Source organism: Chiloscyllium punctatum, chromosome 10 (genome assembly GCF_047496795.1).
Source record: "Chiloscyllium punctatum isolate Juve2018m chromosome 10, sChiPun1.3, whole genome shotgun sequence".
NCBI lineage: Eukaryota > Metazoa > Chordata > Chondrichthyes > Orectolobiformes > Hemiscylliidae > Chiloscyllium > Chiloscyllium punctatum.
The window spans coordinates 97760015-97774478 of NC_092748.1; the positions used below are offsets into that span (position 1 = coordinate 97760015).

Sequence of the window (14464 nt, forward strand, 5' to 3'; positions counted from 1 at the left end):
AGATAAGGTTAAGGATAATCCAAATAGATTTTAAAATACTTTAAGAGCAAGCGGGTAACTAGAGAATGGGTAGGTCCTCTTAATGATCGAGGAGGTCATCTTTGTGTTGGATGTCAGAAGTTGGGAGAGATGCTAAATGAATATTTTGCATCAGTTTTTACTGTGGAAAAAGAGATGCAGTCTAGAGAATGTCAAGATATAAACTTTGGTGTTTTAAAAGCAGTTCACATTACAGAAGAGGAAGTTTGGGATGTCTGAGAGAATATAAAGGTGGATAAATCTCCAGGACCTGATCTAATGTATCCCAAAACATTGTGGGAATTATGGAAGAATTTACAAGTCCCATTGCAGAAATATTTGCATCATCTACAACTATTGCTGAGGTGCCTGATGACTGGAGGGTGACTAATGTTGTATCTTTGTTTAAAAAAGATTGTGAGGAGAAACTGGGGAACTGTATACGTGTGAGTCTGACCTTTTTTGTGGGTAAGTTGTTGGAGGTGATTATAAAGGGTAAGATTTATGAACATTTAGAGAGGCAAAAGTTGATTAGGGATAGCGAGCTTGGTTTTTGATTGAGTTTTTTGAGGAAGTTCCCAAAAAGGTTGATGATGACAGAGCAGTAAACTCTGTAAAATCTTTGACAAGCTTCCATATAGTAGACTAATTAGTAAAGTTATTTTACATGGGATTCAGGGAGAGCTGGCAATTGGATGCATAATTGGTTTAATGGCAGGAGATAGAGCGTAATAGTGGAGTGTTCCTTTTTGGACTGGAGGCCTGTGAGTAACGGTGTTCCACAGGAATGGGTTCTGGGTCCTCTTTTGTTTTGCATTTACATAAATGATTTGGATGAGAATATAGAAAGCGTGGTTAGGAAGTTTGCGGATGACCTCAAAATTGGTGGCATAATAGACAGTGAAGAAAGTTTTCTAAGATTTCAGAAGGATTTTGATGAAATGGGTCAATGGGCTGAAAAATAGAGGTGGAGTTCAATCTGGATAATTGTGAGGTATTGCATTTTGCTACAACAAGCAAGGGTCGGGCTTATACATTTTATGGTAGGGCCTTGGGTAGTGTTGTAGACAGAGGGACCGAGGGGCACAGGTACATAACTCTTTAAAGTTTGCATCACATACAGACAGGGTCGTTAAAAAGGCATTTGGCACACTTGCCTTCATTGCTAAGTCCTCTGAATACAGGAGTTGGGATGTTATGTTGAGGTTGTACAAGACATTGGTGAGGCCTTCTCTGGAATACTGTATCCAATTCTGGTCACCCAGTTATAAGAAGGATATTATCAAGCTGGACAGGGTTCAACGAGATTCACCAGGATATTGCTGGGTATGGAAGGTTTGCATTATAAAGAAAGGCTGGATAGGTTAAGACTTTTTCTTCACTAGAATGTAGGAAGTTGAGAGGCAACCTGATAGAAGTTTATAAAATAATGAGAGGAACCAGTTGAGTCGATGGCAGCTGTCTTTTCCTTAAGACAAGGAATTTCAAGACTGTGGGGCACATTTTTAAGGTGAGAAGAGAAACATTTAAAAGAAGTGAGGCAATTTTTTACAGAGGACTGTCATGCGTGGGGAATAAACTTCCTGAGGAAGTGATGGGTGCAGGTGCAAATTCAATGTTTAAAATACATTTACATGGATACGTGAACATGAAAGTTTTTGAAAGATATGAACCAGGAGCAGTCAGGTGGGATTAGCTTAGTTTGGGATTATGTTCTACATGGTCTGCTTGGACCGAAGGGTCTGTTTCCATGCTGTAATGACTCTATGACTCTGGTATTCTCTTACCACCTCTCCTCCTGTCCTTTTCTCTCTCTTCCTTCATGCTCCCTAAGCCTATATTTTCAGTCACCTCTCTCCGTTTTGTCTCCATCAGTAACCAATTTCATTTTCTGACTTTCTCAATCGGCGCTTTGGGACAGTTCATTGTATTAAAGTGCGCCATGTAAATGCAAGTTGTTATTGAGTTTCGGCTCTGTGAGTAATGTGGATGACGGGAAGGCATGACCATCCATTTGACAATCATACAGGGGCTAACAGGAAAGCTGGAACCTGGGCCCATTCAACAATTTTCAGGGTGACATTGATGATTTGGAGGTGCAGGTGTTGGACTGGGATGGACAAAATTAAAAATCACACAACACCAGGTTATAGTCCAACAAGTGGGTGGCACGGTGGCACAGTGGTTAGCACTGCTGCCTCACAGCGCCAGAGGCCCGGGTTCAATTCCTGCCTCAGGCGACTCTCTGTGTGGAGTTTGCACATTCTCCCCGTGTCTGCGTGGGTTTCCTCCGGGTGCTCCGGTTTCCTCCCACATTCCAAAGATGTGCAGGTCAGGTGAATTGGCCATGCTAAATTGCCCGTAGTGTTAGGTTAGGGGTATGGGTGGGTTGCGCTTCGGAGGGGCGGTGTGGACTTGTTGGGCCGAAGGGCCTGTTTCCACACTGTAAGTAATCTAATCTAATCCAGGTTTATTTGGAAGCACTAGCTTTCGAGGCGCTGCCCTTCATTAATCAGGGTGACATTGGCTACCTTTAAATACATATTGGCTCTGACCATATACAGTCATGTACATGTCTGTAACCTTTCACTTTCGATTCTCGTTCACGGAAGGATGTTTCCGAGCAATGACAAGACGAATAGAGTTGTAAAGGAAAATACCCGTTCCCCGACGAGGGAACTCAGTTTGAACCCTCCCCAGACCTCTCCGGTAGAGTTACCTCGTTCCAGACCGAGGGTTGACAAGCGGCAAGGCTGAAGCTGCGATCTCAAAGAAGTCAAGCCAGGAGTAATGGCAGAGTTCCCGGTGTTAGTGGAGGGACTCCCTGTCGAGCTGGGCTCTGTCAAAAGTAAACTCGCCATTTATTTCCAAAGCAAAAAGAAATCCGGCGGAGGTGAATGTGAGATCAAAGCACACGAAGATCCGAGGAAATTCCTGGTCTACTTTAAAAATGAACAGGGTAAGGCACTACCGCTGAAAATAGGCGAAAGTTCCCTGAGTCAGCAAGCGAGTATTTGTCTTGATTAGGGAATTTTGATTTGTGTCGGGATGTTATACAATACAGTTAGAGAGGTGTGTCTCTGAGCAGGTTGATTGGAAAATATATTCAATGCAATTTCACACCGATCAACTTTTGAATTTTTCTTTTGAGAATAATGTACTTCCGCTGTTCTGAAGTGTCCTATTACGCCAACTGTTTTCTGTGTCTATCATTGTTTAACTCTTAATTGCAGCATTTAGACACGTTTTGAAAGATCGATAGTTTTTTTTAGAGCAAGTGCACGGATTTTACACTGAATGGGATCGGTTGAAATTGGGGCATACTGAAAAAGAGTCATACTGCACTCAAAACGTTAGTTGTTTTTCTCTCTCCACAGATGCCGTCTCCAGCGCTTCCTGCTTTTATTCTGAATGTTCCTCTGTTGCTCCAAGATATATCTAATGATAATACGTGTTATTTTCTATCCATTACCAGAAATATGGGAAAGAAAGGGTATGCTTGTTTGGAGGTTATAAATAGTGGGTGATCAGTGTCCTTATGGCAAGGTAGATTTTCATTTCCCCATTCAGGAGTAAAGCGGCTGATCGAAAACTTATGTGACAACGAATTTGAACTGAATTGCCTTTTCTTTTACAAATGAAGATATTTTCAATTCAATCTGTTACAGAGAGGTAATTACGCACCTCCAGAATCGGTGGCAGTCTTTTTAAAATTCAGTCATGCGATACAGATGTCACTGGCTAGGCCAGCATTTATTGCCCATCCCAGAGGGCAGTTAAGAGTTAATAACATTGTTGTGGGTCTGGAGTCACAGGCAGGCTAGACCAGGTAAGGATGGCAGTTTCCCTCCCCCAAAGGACATGAGTGAACCAGATGGAGTTTTACAACAATTAGCAATGAATTCAGTCATCATTAGATGCTCTCAACCCTAACCCTAACATCCTTAGACTGTTAATTCCAGACTTCTTTTATTGAATTCAAAATCTGCCACTTGCCATCCACCTGGGACCCCAGCACATTACCTGGGTCTCTGAATTAACAGTCCAGTAATAAAACATGTAGGCCATAACCTCTCCTCGGTTGAACCTAGGTTTTCTGATGCAGATGTAGGGACATTACCACTGTACCACAAATGACCCTTTGTGAGATGGGATGTTCCAAATTACCCACCTGTAATAGGAACCACTTGATTTTTATTGTCATTCAATTCACTATCAAGAGGCCAACACCCAATACAATGTTGCTACCAAGTACCAAAATGGAAATTCCGATCTAGTTATGCAAATAGGAAGGTAGGAAGAGACTGAAAGTAAGTGAATAGGAACACAAAAATCATTGTGTTTTCCTGATGACACATATATGCGTCAACTCTGGAGGGAAACCACCTTGTACTGTTTGTACCAAACCTTGACCTTACTCTAAATCTTTATCTTGGAAGGACAAGAGTAATAAACATGTTATTTCACATAACCGCCTTTTAGATCTTCTCCAATTTTACTCTTCAACATCATTTGCAACGATTGCTAATATAATATCTGGCTTGTCAGATATTGCAGATGCTTGACATTCTCTTTCCAGTGCAAAAGTCCTCTTAAAGTCTGCCTCAAAAGAACATTGCACCACCACAATTGTGTGTGGTCTGGTCTAACTTCCTGAAATTACTTATAATATGCTGGCTTGACTTTATGTGGGTGGCACAGTGGTTAGCACTGCTGCCTCACAGTGCCAGAGACCCGGGTTCAATTCCCACCTTAGGCGACTGACTGTGTAGAGTTTGCACGTTCTCCCCATGTCTGTGTGGGTTTGCTCCGGTTTCCTCCCACAGTCCAAAGATGTGCAGGTCAGGTGAATTGGCCGTGCTAAATTGCCCATAGTGTTAGGTAAGGGGTAAATGGAGGGGTATGGGTGGGTTGCGCTTCGGCGGGTCGGTGTGGACTTGTTGGGCCAAAGGGCCTGTTTCCACACTGTAATCTAATCTACAGCATTTAATCATTTACACGCTTTGTAAAGGTCCTGCCTTCTCCATCACCTTGATCTAATTTATATTTTCTTCCCTGTAACTCATCTGCTTTACTTGTTAGGCAGGAAAGTATAAGATTTACAATGCTCAGCCTTACGGCTTGCTTTGAATTCATCTAAGTCTATGTGTCTTTCATTACTGTGCCAATCAGACCACAGAAGGCTCTAAATGTGGTCAAGCCATGACATTTAGATCCGTGCATAAAGATTTTGTGTTTAATTTGTTGATGTTTAATTTACATTCTGGTGGGAGGAGTTGACTTTGTGTTGGGGACTGTGCCTTCTGGCAAGGCAATGTAGAAATTTAGGTGCTTCAGATCACACTTTTCTGACCATTTAAAAGACCCAAGTCTGAAAGTATTGGGGATTGGTAGTAATGTGATAGGCATCTGGATAGGTATATGAAGAGGAAGGGTTTGGAGGGATATGGGCCAGGTGCTGGCAGGTGGGTCTAGTTTGGGTTGGGAGATCTGGTCAGCGTGGACGAGATGCACTGAAGGGTCTGTTTCTGTGCTGTACACCTCTACGACTTTATGACTCATAATCCAGAGTCCCAGATTAATGCTTTGGAGAAATGGATTCACATCCCACTATGGTAAATAGTGATACTTGAAATTAAAAATCTGAAAATTAAAACATTATGAATACCTGTTTGCTTCACTAATAGGAAGGGAATTTGCTTTCCTCATGTAACCTGGCCAACAACGTGACTCTTGAGCCACAGCATTGTGGTTGACTCTTAACTGCCCTCTGAATTGGCCCAGCAAGCCATGAAGTTTAAGGGCAATTAGGAATGAGCACTAAATACTGTTCCAGAGAATGACACCCACATTCCATTTATGAATTAAGTCCCAGGTTGGCGTCTCAGTTTACATGTGCTATTTAATCAGGTTAAAAGCTCACGGAAAGAAAGGTCAGTGTCAGTTTGGATTTAAAAATTGGTTTAAAGACAGAAAACAGCAAGTTATGGAAAATGTTTGTTACTTAGATGGGGGATAGTAAACAGTGGTGTTCCTCAAGGGGTCACACATAGGATCACTGCTCTTATATATGCGATTAAGATATTGGAATACAAAGTAAAGTTTGTTTTGAGATGTGGCAACAGGATAGCAAGATGGGCAGATAGGTGGCAAATGGAATTTAAGACAGAGAAGTTTGAGTAGATGTAATAGGCATGGGGATAGTTTTGGGCAATTTAAATGTAATTTAGATAAATCTAAGGGTGTGCAGAGACAGCGAACCTGAGGGTTCATATGCACAGGTCCTTGAAGGTGACAGAACATATTGAGAGAGGCTTACAAAGCATATAGAATCTTGACCTTATATTGTTAATTTAAACTCTCTTAAAGGTACACCCATATCTTCATAACAATATAGAGGTATTGAGTATAAAAAAACAGGGATTTTACAATGAACTTTTACAAAGCACTGGTGAAGCTACAATGAGAGTTTTGCAACCTGTACTGGTCACCAAATTGCAGGGAGAATGTGAGGGTCCTTGCAGGTGTAGATTTCCCCTGATTTTCAGGCTGGAAAGATTTAAACCACAAGTTTTGGCTGGAGAATCTAGTGTTCTTCCCCTTGCAGTAAAGCAGGCTGGGGGCAGGTTTGATAGAAATATACCACAACATCACAACTTTAGATAAAAGAGATGAAGAAAAGGTGTTCCAATGAGCATATCATACAAGGACTAGGGACGTAGACTTTGGGTCACAGATAGGGTAACTGTGAAGAAGAACATTTTTACACAGCAAATGGCAGTGACGTGGAAAATACTATTAAGTGTGGAAGCAGACATGATACAGGATTGCAAATGAAAATTGGATGGGCACTTGAGGGAAATTAACTTGCTGGACTACAGGGAGTGGGGGAGTGGGTCTGACTGGATTGCTTGACATAGAGCTGGACTGCGCTCATTGTACCCTTTGAGGGTGGCATGGTGGCTCAGTGTTTAGCACTGCTGCATCACAGCACCAGGGTTCAAGGTTCAATTCTAGTCTTGGGTGACTCTCTGTGTGGAGTTTGCACATCCTCCCTGTGTCTGCGTGGGTGTGCTCTGGTTTCTTCCCACTGTCCAAAGGTGTGCAGATCAGGTGAATTGGCTATTCTAAATTGCCCACAGTGTTAGGTGCATTAGTCAGAGGGAAATGGGACTGGGTGGGCTACTCTTCAGAGGGTCGGTGTAGACTTGTTGGGCTCAAGGGCTTGTTTCCACATTGTAGGGAATCTAATCAATTGGTGCCTGTGCCATAAAATATCTATGCCTCCTAGATTCCATAACTCTTTATATGTGATAGATGCTATTTTTTCCCACTTTGCACCACTTTACATTTGACATTGTTATAGTTTAGTTGTATTTTTCTGTCCATTGTAATCATTGAAATAAAACTTTTTTGCAAGTCTTTTGCAATTTTTCAACAGTGTTCACTACAGTAGGTTTGTCAGCACAGTTGGTAATTTGGAGTAGAACTTACCTCCACTGTTCAATGAGAGTCTTATCGAAGATGAAGTCATACTTTATTAAATTTACAACTCAAGAAGAAAATACTGTTAAATTTAGTGATTCCTTCTGAGCTACTGATCCGACCTAATGCTGGAAAGGTAATGAGCAGCAGTTGGCAGTGTAACAATGCTGTAGTGCTTTTGAAGTCAAAATGTATTAGGTGAAGAGATGTCCTTGATCTATGATGCTAATTCTGCTTTTCTCCACAGATGCTGTCTGACCTGTTGAATTTTTCTAGCTTTCTTTGCTTTTAGTTCAGATTTCCAGCACGCACATAACTTTGCTTTTGTTTCAGGAGACAACCCTAGCTGGAACTGTACAGTGCCACTGATGTCTTCTGACTTATCTTTACTTTCAAAAGTTTACAACATAGAAAATAGATCAGTACAGCACAGGAACTGGCCCTTTGTCCACCATGTCTGCACTGACCATGAACTAATCCCCTTTGTCTGTACATGGTCTGTATCTAACTATTCCCTGACTGTTCATAGAAACATAGAATGTCACAGCGCAATACAGGTCCTTTGGCCCTTGATGTTGCGCCGACCTGTGAAAATAATCTGATGCCCATCTAACCTACACCGTTCCATTATTATCCATATGTATGTCCAATCCCTATTTAAATGCCCTTAACGTTAGCGAGTCTATGTGTTTGTCTGAATACCTGTTAAACATTGCTGTCTTATCTGTCTCTGTCACCTCCACAGGCAGCACATTTCAGGCATCTGAGATCCTCTGCAAAAAATATTTTGCTCGTTCATCTCATTTCAACTTTCTTCCTTTCACCTTAAACCTATGCCCCCTATTATTTGACATATACACCCTGGCGTAAAAGACTCTGACTATCCACCCTATCTATGCCTCAGTAGTACAAAGAGTAGAAGCAGAGGGAAGAGAGTTTTCAGTGTTGCAAAATTCTCCAAAAGGAATTCCCCTGTACTCACATGACTTTATGACATAGATGATTACTAGTCTAAGCACTCTTTTCAAATGTATCTGATTATATATTTTGCAATCACGTTCATGATCAGATATGTTACCAATGTTGCAGTTGTAAATATTGATACATGTTGTGTACAATTTGATCCATAATCAACGACTGTTTTGATGGAGCAAATAAGCAGAAACGGATGTTAGTGGTGAATGGATCAATAACTAATGGACACAGATTTTAGATAATTAGTGAAAATCCAGCAAGAAAATTCGGTATTTTTTTTAACACAGTGAATTGCTACAGTGAATCTGAACACACTATTACAAAATGGCTTGGAAGTAACTTTCCAAAGAAAAATAAATTATTTTAGTTCCTATCCTCCATGACATTTTCTAATTGATGATCAGTTTAATATTTAATAATTCATGCTATTATATTCATGTCTTGTGGCCAAAATAGTGTAGCATGGACACTTCCACGCTCTGTGCAGAGGATCTGTTTTGTGACGCAGCCAGGTAAATTAATGCATGATATGATAAGATCCTAAGGTTACTTGGCTGGATGGATATTGAAAGGATGTTTCTTCTTGTGGGACAATTTAGAATAAGGAGTCAGAGTTTAAAATAAAGGGATGCCCACTTAAAACATTGATGACAATATATTGTTTATCTTTGTAAGTCTTTAAAATTCCCTTGTATATAAGTAGGGACAGGCAATAAATACTATCCTGCCAACAATGCCCATGTCCCATGTGTGAATTAACAAAAACTTTACCATCTTAATCTGTGCACCCATTTTGTCTTATTACCTTAAGTAAATATTAAAAGAAATAATCACCTACATGCTGCTTCATCTGCCAACATGAAGGAGTTGTACCATTAGGTCAAGGTGATAAAGACTCCTAAGACTTCCTTCCCTATGTCATGGATGAAGAATCTTTAAATATTTTTATGGCAGGGATAGCTAGATGTTTGATTACCAAGGGGATGAAAGATTATTGGAGATGTGTAAGAGAGTAGAGTCTGTCATGATCTTATAGAGTGCTGGGGCTGGCTCGAAGTATCGAGTGGGATTCTCAATACTTGGTGTACGGTTAAGAGTTGAAAAGTGTGGTGCTGGAAAAGCGCAGCAGGCTAGGCAACATCTGAGGAGCAGGGGAATCGACGTTTCGGGCATAAGCCTTTGTTCAGGAATGAGGCTGGTGTGCCAAGCGGGCTAAGATAAAAGGTAGGGGGGTGTGGAATTTGGGGGAGGGGCGCTGGAAATACGATAGGTGGAAGGAGGTGAGGTTGAGGGTGATAGGCCGGAGAGGGGGTGGGGGCGGAGAGGTCAGGAAGAAAATTGCAGGTCAAGAGGGCGGTGCTGAATCCGGGGGTTGGCACTGAGATAAGGTGGGGGGAGTCTTAGGAGTCTTTATCACCTTGACCTAATGGTACAACTCCTTCATGTTGGCAGATGAAGCAGCATGTAGGTGATTATTTCTTTTAATATTTACTTAAGGTAATAAGACAAAATGGGTGTACAGATTAAGATGGTAAAGTTTTTTTAATTCACACACGGGACATGGGCATTGTTGGCAGGATAGTATTTATTGCCTGTCCCTATTTACTTTTGAACTGAATGGCTCGCTAGGCCAATTGAGAGACAACCCAATTGCTGTGGGCCTGGAGCCATATGTAGGCCAGACTAGGTTAGGGTGGCAGATTTCCTTACCAGAAGGACATCAATGAACTAGATGGGCTTTTTTTTCCCAACAGTCTTATGGTCATCAGTAGATTCATAATTCCAGATTATTATTGAATTCAAATGATACCATCCACTGTGATGAGATTTGAATCAGGGTCCCAGAACATAAGCTGAATTTTCTGATAATAGTCTAGCGAGAAAACCACTAGGCCATCACCTTTCCCTTCCCTAAAGAATATTAATGGGTTTATGTTAGTTAGGAGTCTTTGTTATCTTGATCTAATGGTACAACTCCTTCATTAGTGGATTTTTACAATAATCTGTGGTACTATTTCTGGTGCTGGCCAACAAATTGAGGCCTGTTGAATCCATAGTGGGCTTATGTGCTCCTGGCCTCAGAGTTGCTAGTTCAGTACCATTGCGTCAGGTTGATGAATTCTTAGCCTGACTACTTAATTGATTAAATTGCATGTACAAAATGTGATTGAATCTCTAAAACCGGAAGCATCATCATCTTCACTACTTGGTGAAGGAGTGTTGCTCTGAAAGAATGTGATTTCAAATAAACTTGTTGGACAATAACCTGCTGTCACGTGATTTTTGACTTTGTCCACCCCAGTCCAATACCAGCACCTCTACACCATTTCTTTATTATGGCACATAGTGCTATCTGCAGGCTGGAACTATTCAGGTCTTAATGTAGCTTGGTCGAAAATAGTGTGGTTGTCATGGCAGAATGATGCAAACAGATTTTACTGATTTAATGTAATTAGTAAGCTAATAAGCTGCATGTTGATGATTATCAATGGAAATGATAAGCCAACTGTTAAAGGTAGTATAAATGTATGCTATTTCTACAAAATTCTGAATAGAAATGATGTGTTTATTTTGTATTATCAGTGAAGGAAAATGTGTTGAAGAAGGAGTTCCATACAGTGCAGCTAATGAGCTCAGAGACTGTTCAGCTTCGAGTTATCGAGTATGAGTCCGACAATAGGAGAAAAAGGTCTGAGAGCCCCAATAAATTTACAGCAAGCTCCAGCAAAAAGCTAGCAATAGAACAAAGCCAATTACTGACCTGTTCACAAAGCCACAACAGACATGAACAAGTAAGTCACTACATACGTAATGTTGAAGGTCATGGTCCGATGCCTTTGTTTGTCCCACTCCTCCATTGGTTAGTAAAAATTTTGAGTTTGCAAAAGGAGATTGGTTAGCTCAGTTTGCTGGACAGATATGTTACATCGCAGAATAATGGTCAATATCATGGACTCAATTCCCACAGTGGCTAAGGGTACTATGAATACCTCAATCTCTCATCTCTCCTGAGGTGTGATGATCCTCTGGTTAAGTGGCTACCAACCATCTCTGTCAGAGTGACCTTATGGTCTAATAGGACTATTGAACTTCACCTTTACTGCATTGCCAAATATATGCTTATCAGGACAAGTCAGCCCGGTTTCTTAAGTTGCAAATTAAATAACATATTTATGGCAAACAATATTTACTCAAGGAAAGATATAAAGATTATTAAGAATAGTTTGAAATCGTACAACACACATACAGTCTGCAGTCACAGAACAAGTTGAGAGAGACCTGACCCAGGTTGTGGGAGAATTTTAGATTTATACACACAGAGGCTATGATAACTTACCTCAGGAGTAGAAAGGTTTTTCCCTTCTTTCTCGGAAAACCCTTACATTAAAGTTTGTGAGTAAAAACTTACAGTATAGCAAAATTATAAAACTATGGTGTTATCAGAAAAGTACTTTGCCCAAGGAATTAAATTCAGAAAGAAAAACTATTCACAAATTGTCCAAAATGTTGATCTGTAGCCTAAGTCACTTTTCTCACAATCTAATGACACTGGATGATTCTACACAAGATTTTTAGCTCACTGAACTCTCTTTCCGTGGTTAATGGTGTACATATTGAATTCTGCTTCAGAAACCTATATTTGTGGTGATGAGGTCTGTTTGTCAGTCTTTCTAAAACAATGATTTTAAACTGGAATGCGTCTGAGAGCAAAATTCCTGAGTGATATTGGGAACGTGTTTATATTGTGAAAGTTTTATGATCAACCAGAGGAAACATCATGTTTAGGTATAGAAGAATCATGAAACCCAAAGATTGGAAAGCTTTTAGTTTCAGTTCACAGACAACCTGGCTGGGGTTAGATGTGGATACACCTTCTCCTGGAGAAAGGGGTTACTTCAGAACAATTAGTCATGAGTATAAAGATTTTTAGTTTGAAAATTTCATATCAGAAGTGTTTGCTTAAAAATCTGAAGGGGGTTATTAAAATTGTGTGAAAGTTTAAGCTCGGTTGTGTGCAAAGAATCAAGGAAAGGACTACCAAACTCTCAAAATCAGCAATTAAAATAGACAGAGTCTAGATTAGAATGGTGCTGGAAAAGTACGGCAGGTCAGGCAGCATCAGAGGAACAGGAAAATCGATGTTTCGGGCAAAAGCCCTTCATCAGGAATGAAGGGCTTTTGCCTGAAACGTCGATCTTCCTGCTTCTCGGATGCTGCCTGACCTGCTGTGCTTTTCCAGCACTACTCTAATCTGGACTCTGATCTCAGCATCTGCGGTCCTTACTTTCGCCTATGTTATCCCTGTGTCTGTGTGGGTTTCCACTGGGTGCTCTGGTTTCCTCCCACAGTCTAAAAATGTGCAGGTTAGGCAAATTGGCCATGCTAAATTGTCATAGTGTCCATGGGGTGTGTCGGTTAGATGGATTATCCATGGGAAATGCAGGGTTATAGGGTAGGGGGTGAGTCTGCATAGAGGGTTAGTGTGGACTTGTTGGGCCAAATGGCCTGTTTCCACCCTGTTGGGATTCTATGAATGCTCTCTTTTTTTTTCATGCAGAGCCCAACAAAGGGATTTCAAAATCAAGAGTCTTCAGTTCCAATTGAAGAATCAGGTACAGACTTTGTTTCTGAAGAACTAACTGCATCCTGTCATAGCCATCGTTTTGTGCCAAATTCGTTATCTAAGGTGGGGGAAAACAATCACCTTCACATGTAGATTTTTCTTTTTCAGGTCTTGATCCCTACGAAACAGAGGACAGTTGCCTCAATCAGTTGCTGATCAACAGTGACGGTCCATTAGATACAGATGTTGTCGCAATGTATTTTGAGAGGTTTGCGTCAGATGTGGAAATCCATGTAAATGATGAAACTTCTTGGTTTGTAACCTGCTCAAGCAGAGAGGGTAAATGTATATATCATTAACTGTAGCACTAAGAGAAACAGTGAGAATATGTGACAGAAATCTGAAGGTACCAAATTCAAAATGACTGCATTCTGCAGATACCTATCACTTTATATATCATGAAGCTGTGCATTGATATGTTGATATTTTGCACAGGAGTCCATAGAATCTGTTTTCTATGGCATAACTGAGCAGAAAAATTAAGTTAAAGTAATATACAAGTAGAATTATTAATAGTCTCAGCTTTATACGACCCATACTCCATTCGGCAAGAGACTGATACACAGTCTCAATTCTGGGCTTGTTATTTCTAATAGCAAGTGCCTGATTCAAAAAGGGGAAGACAGAGACAGCAAAACACAATGAGGTAGGGAATGAAAGAATTGAGAGATGGTTACAGAGTCATAGAGACGTACAGCACAGAAACAGACCCTTCGGTCCAACTCGTCCATGCTGACCAGATATCCCAACCTAATCTAGTCCCATTTGCCAGCACTTGGTCTATATCCCTCTAAATCCTTCCGATTCATATACCCATCCAGATGTCTTTTAAATGCTGTAATTGTACCAACTTCCACTACTTTCTCTGGCAACTCATTCCATTCACGCACCACCCTCTGCATGAAAAAGTTGCCCCTTAGGAACCTTTTATATCTTTCCCCTCTCACCCTGAACTTCTCGACGCAACATCGAGGGCCAAAGGGCCTGTACTACGCTGTATTCTTCTTCTATGTTCTATGCTCTCTAGTCTGTTTCTCCTATCCATATCCCTCATGATTTTATAAACCTCAATAAGGTTACCCCTCAGCCTCCAATGATCCAGGGAAAGCAGCCCTAGCCTATTCAGGCTGTCCCTATAGCTCAAATCCTCCAACCCTGGCAACACTCTTGTAAATTTTTTCTGAATCCTTTCAAGTTTCACAACATCCTTCCAATAGGAAGGAGACAAGAATTGCACACAATATTCCAAAAGCCGCAACATGACCTCCCAACTCCTGTACTCAATACTCTGACCAATAAAGGAAATAATAACAAATACTTCTTCACTATCCTATCTACCTGCAACTCTACGTTCAAGGAGCT

The 14464-nt window shown here is 40.8% G+C and overlaps 1 protein-coding gene across 3 annotated transcripts in view; it reads left to right on the forward strand.

Annotated features, from left to right (window-relative positions):
* The first annotated feature begins 2644 nt into the window (after nt 1-2644).
* LOC140482385 (protein mono-ADP-ribosyltransferase PARP14-like) overlaps nt 2645-14464 on the forward strand; it is a 79893-nt gene continuing 68073 nt past the window's right edge. For all 3 annotated transcript variants that reach the window (XM_072579789.1, XM_072579790.1, XM_072579791.1), the window contains exons 1-4: nt 2645-2977; nt 11062-11270; nt 13037-13091; nt 13211-13381. In XM_072579789.1, the coding sequence (XP_072435890.1) occupies nt 2809-2977; nt 11062-11270; nt 13037-13091; nt 13211-13381 (604 nt within the window). In that variant the 5' untranslated portion in view covers nt 2645-2808. The remainder of the gene's footprint in view (nt 2978-11061; nt 11271-13036; nt 13092-13210; nt 13382-14464) is intronic.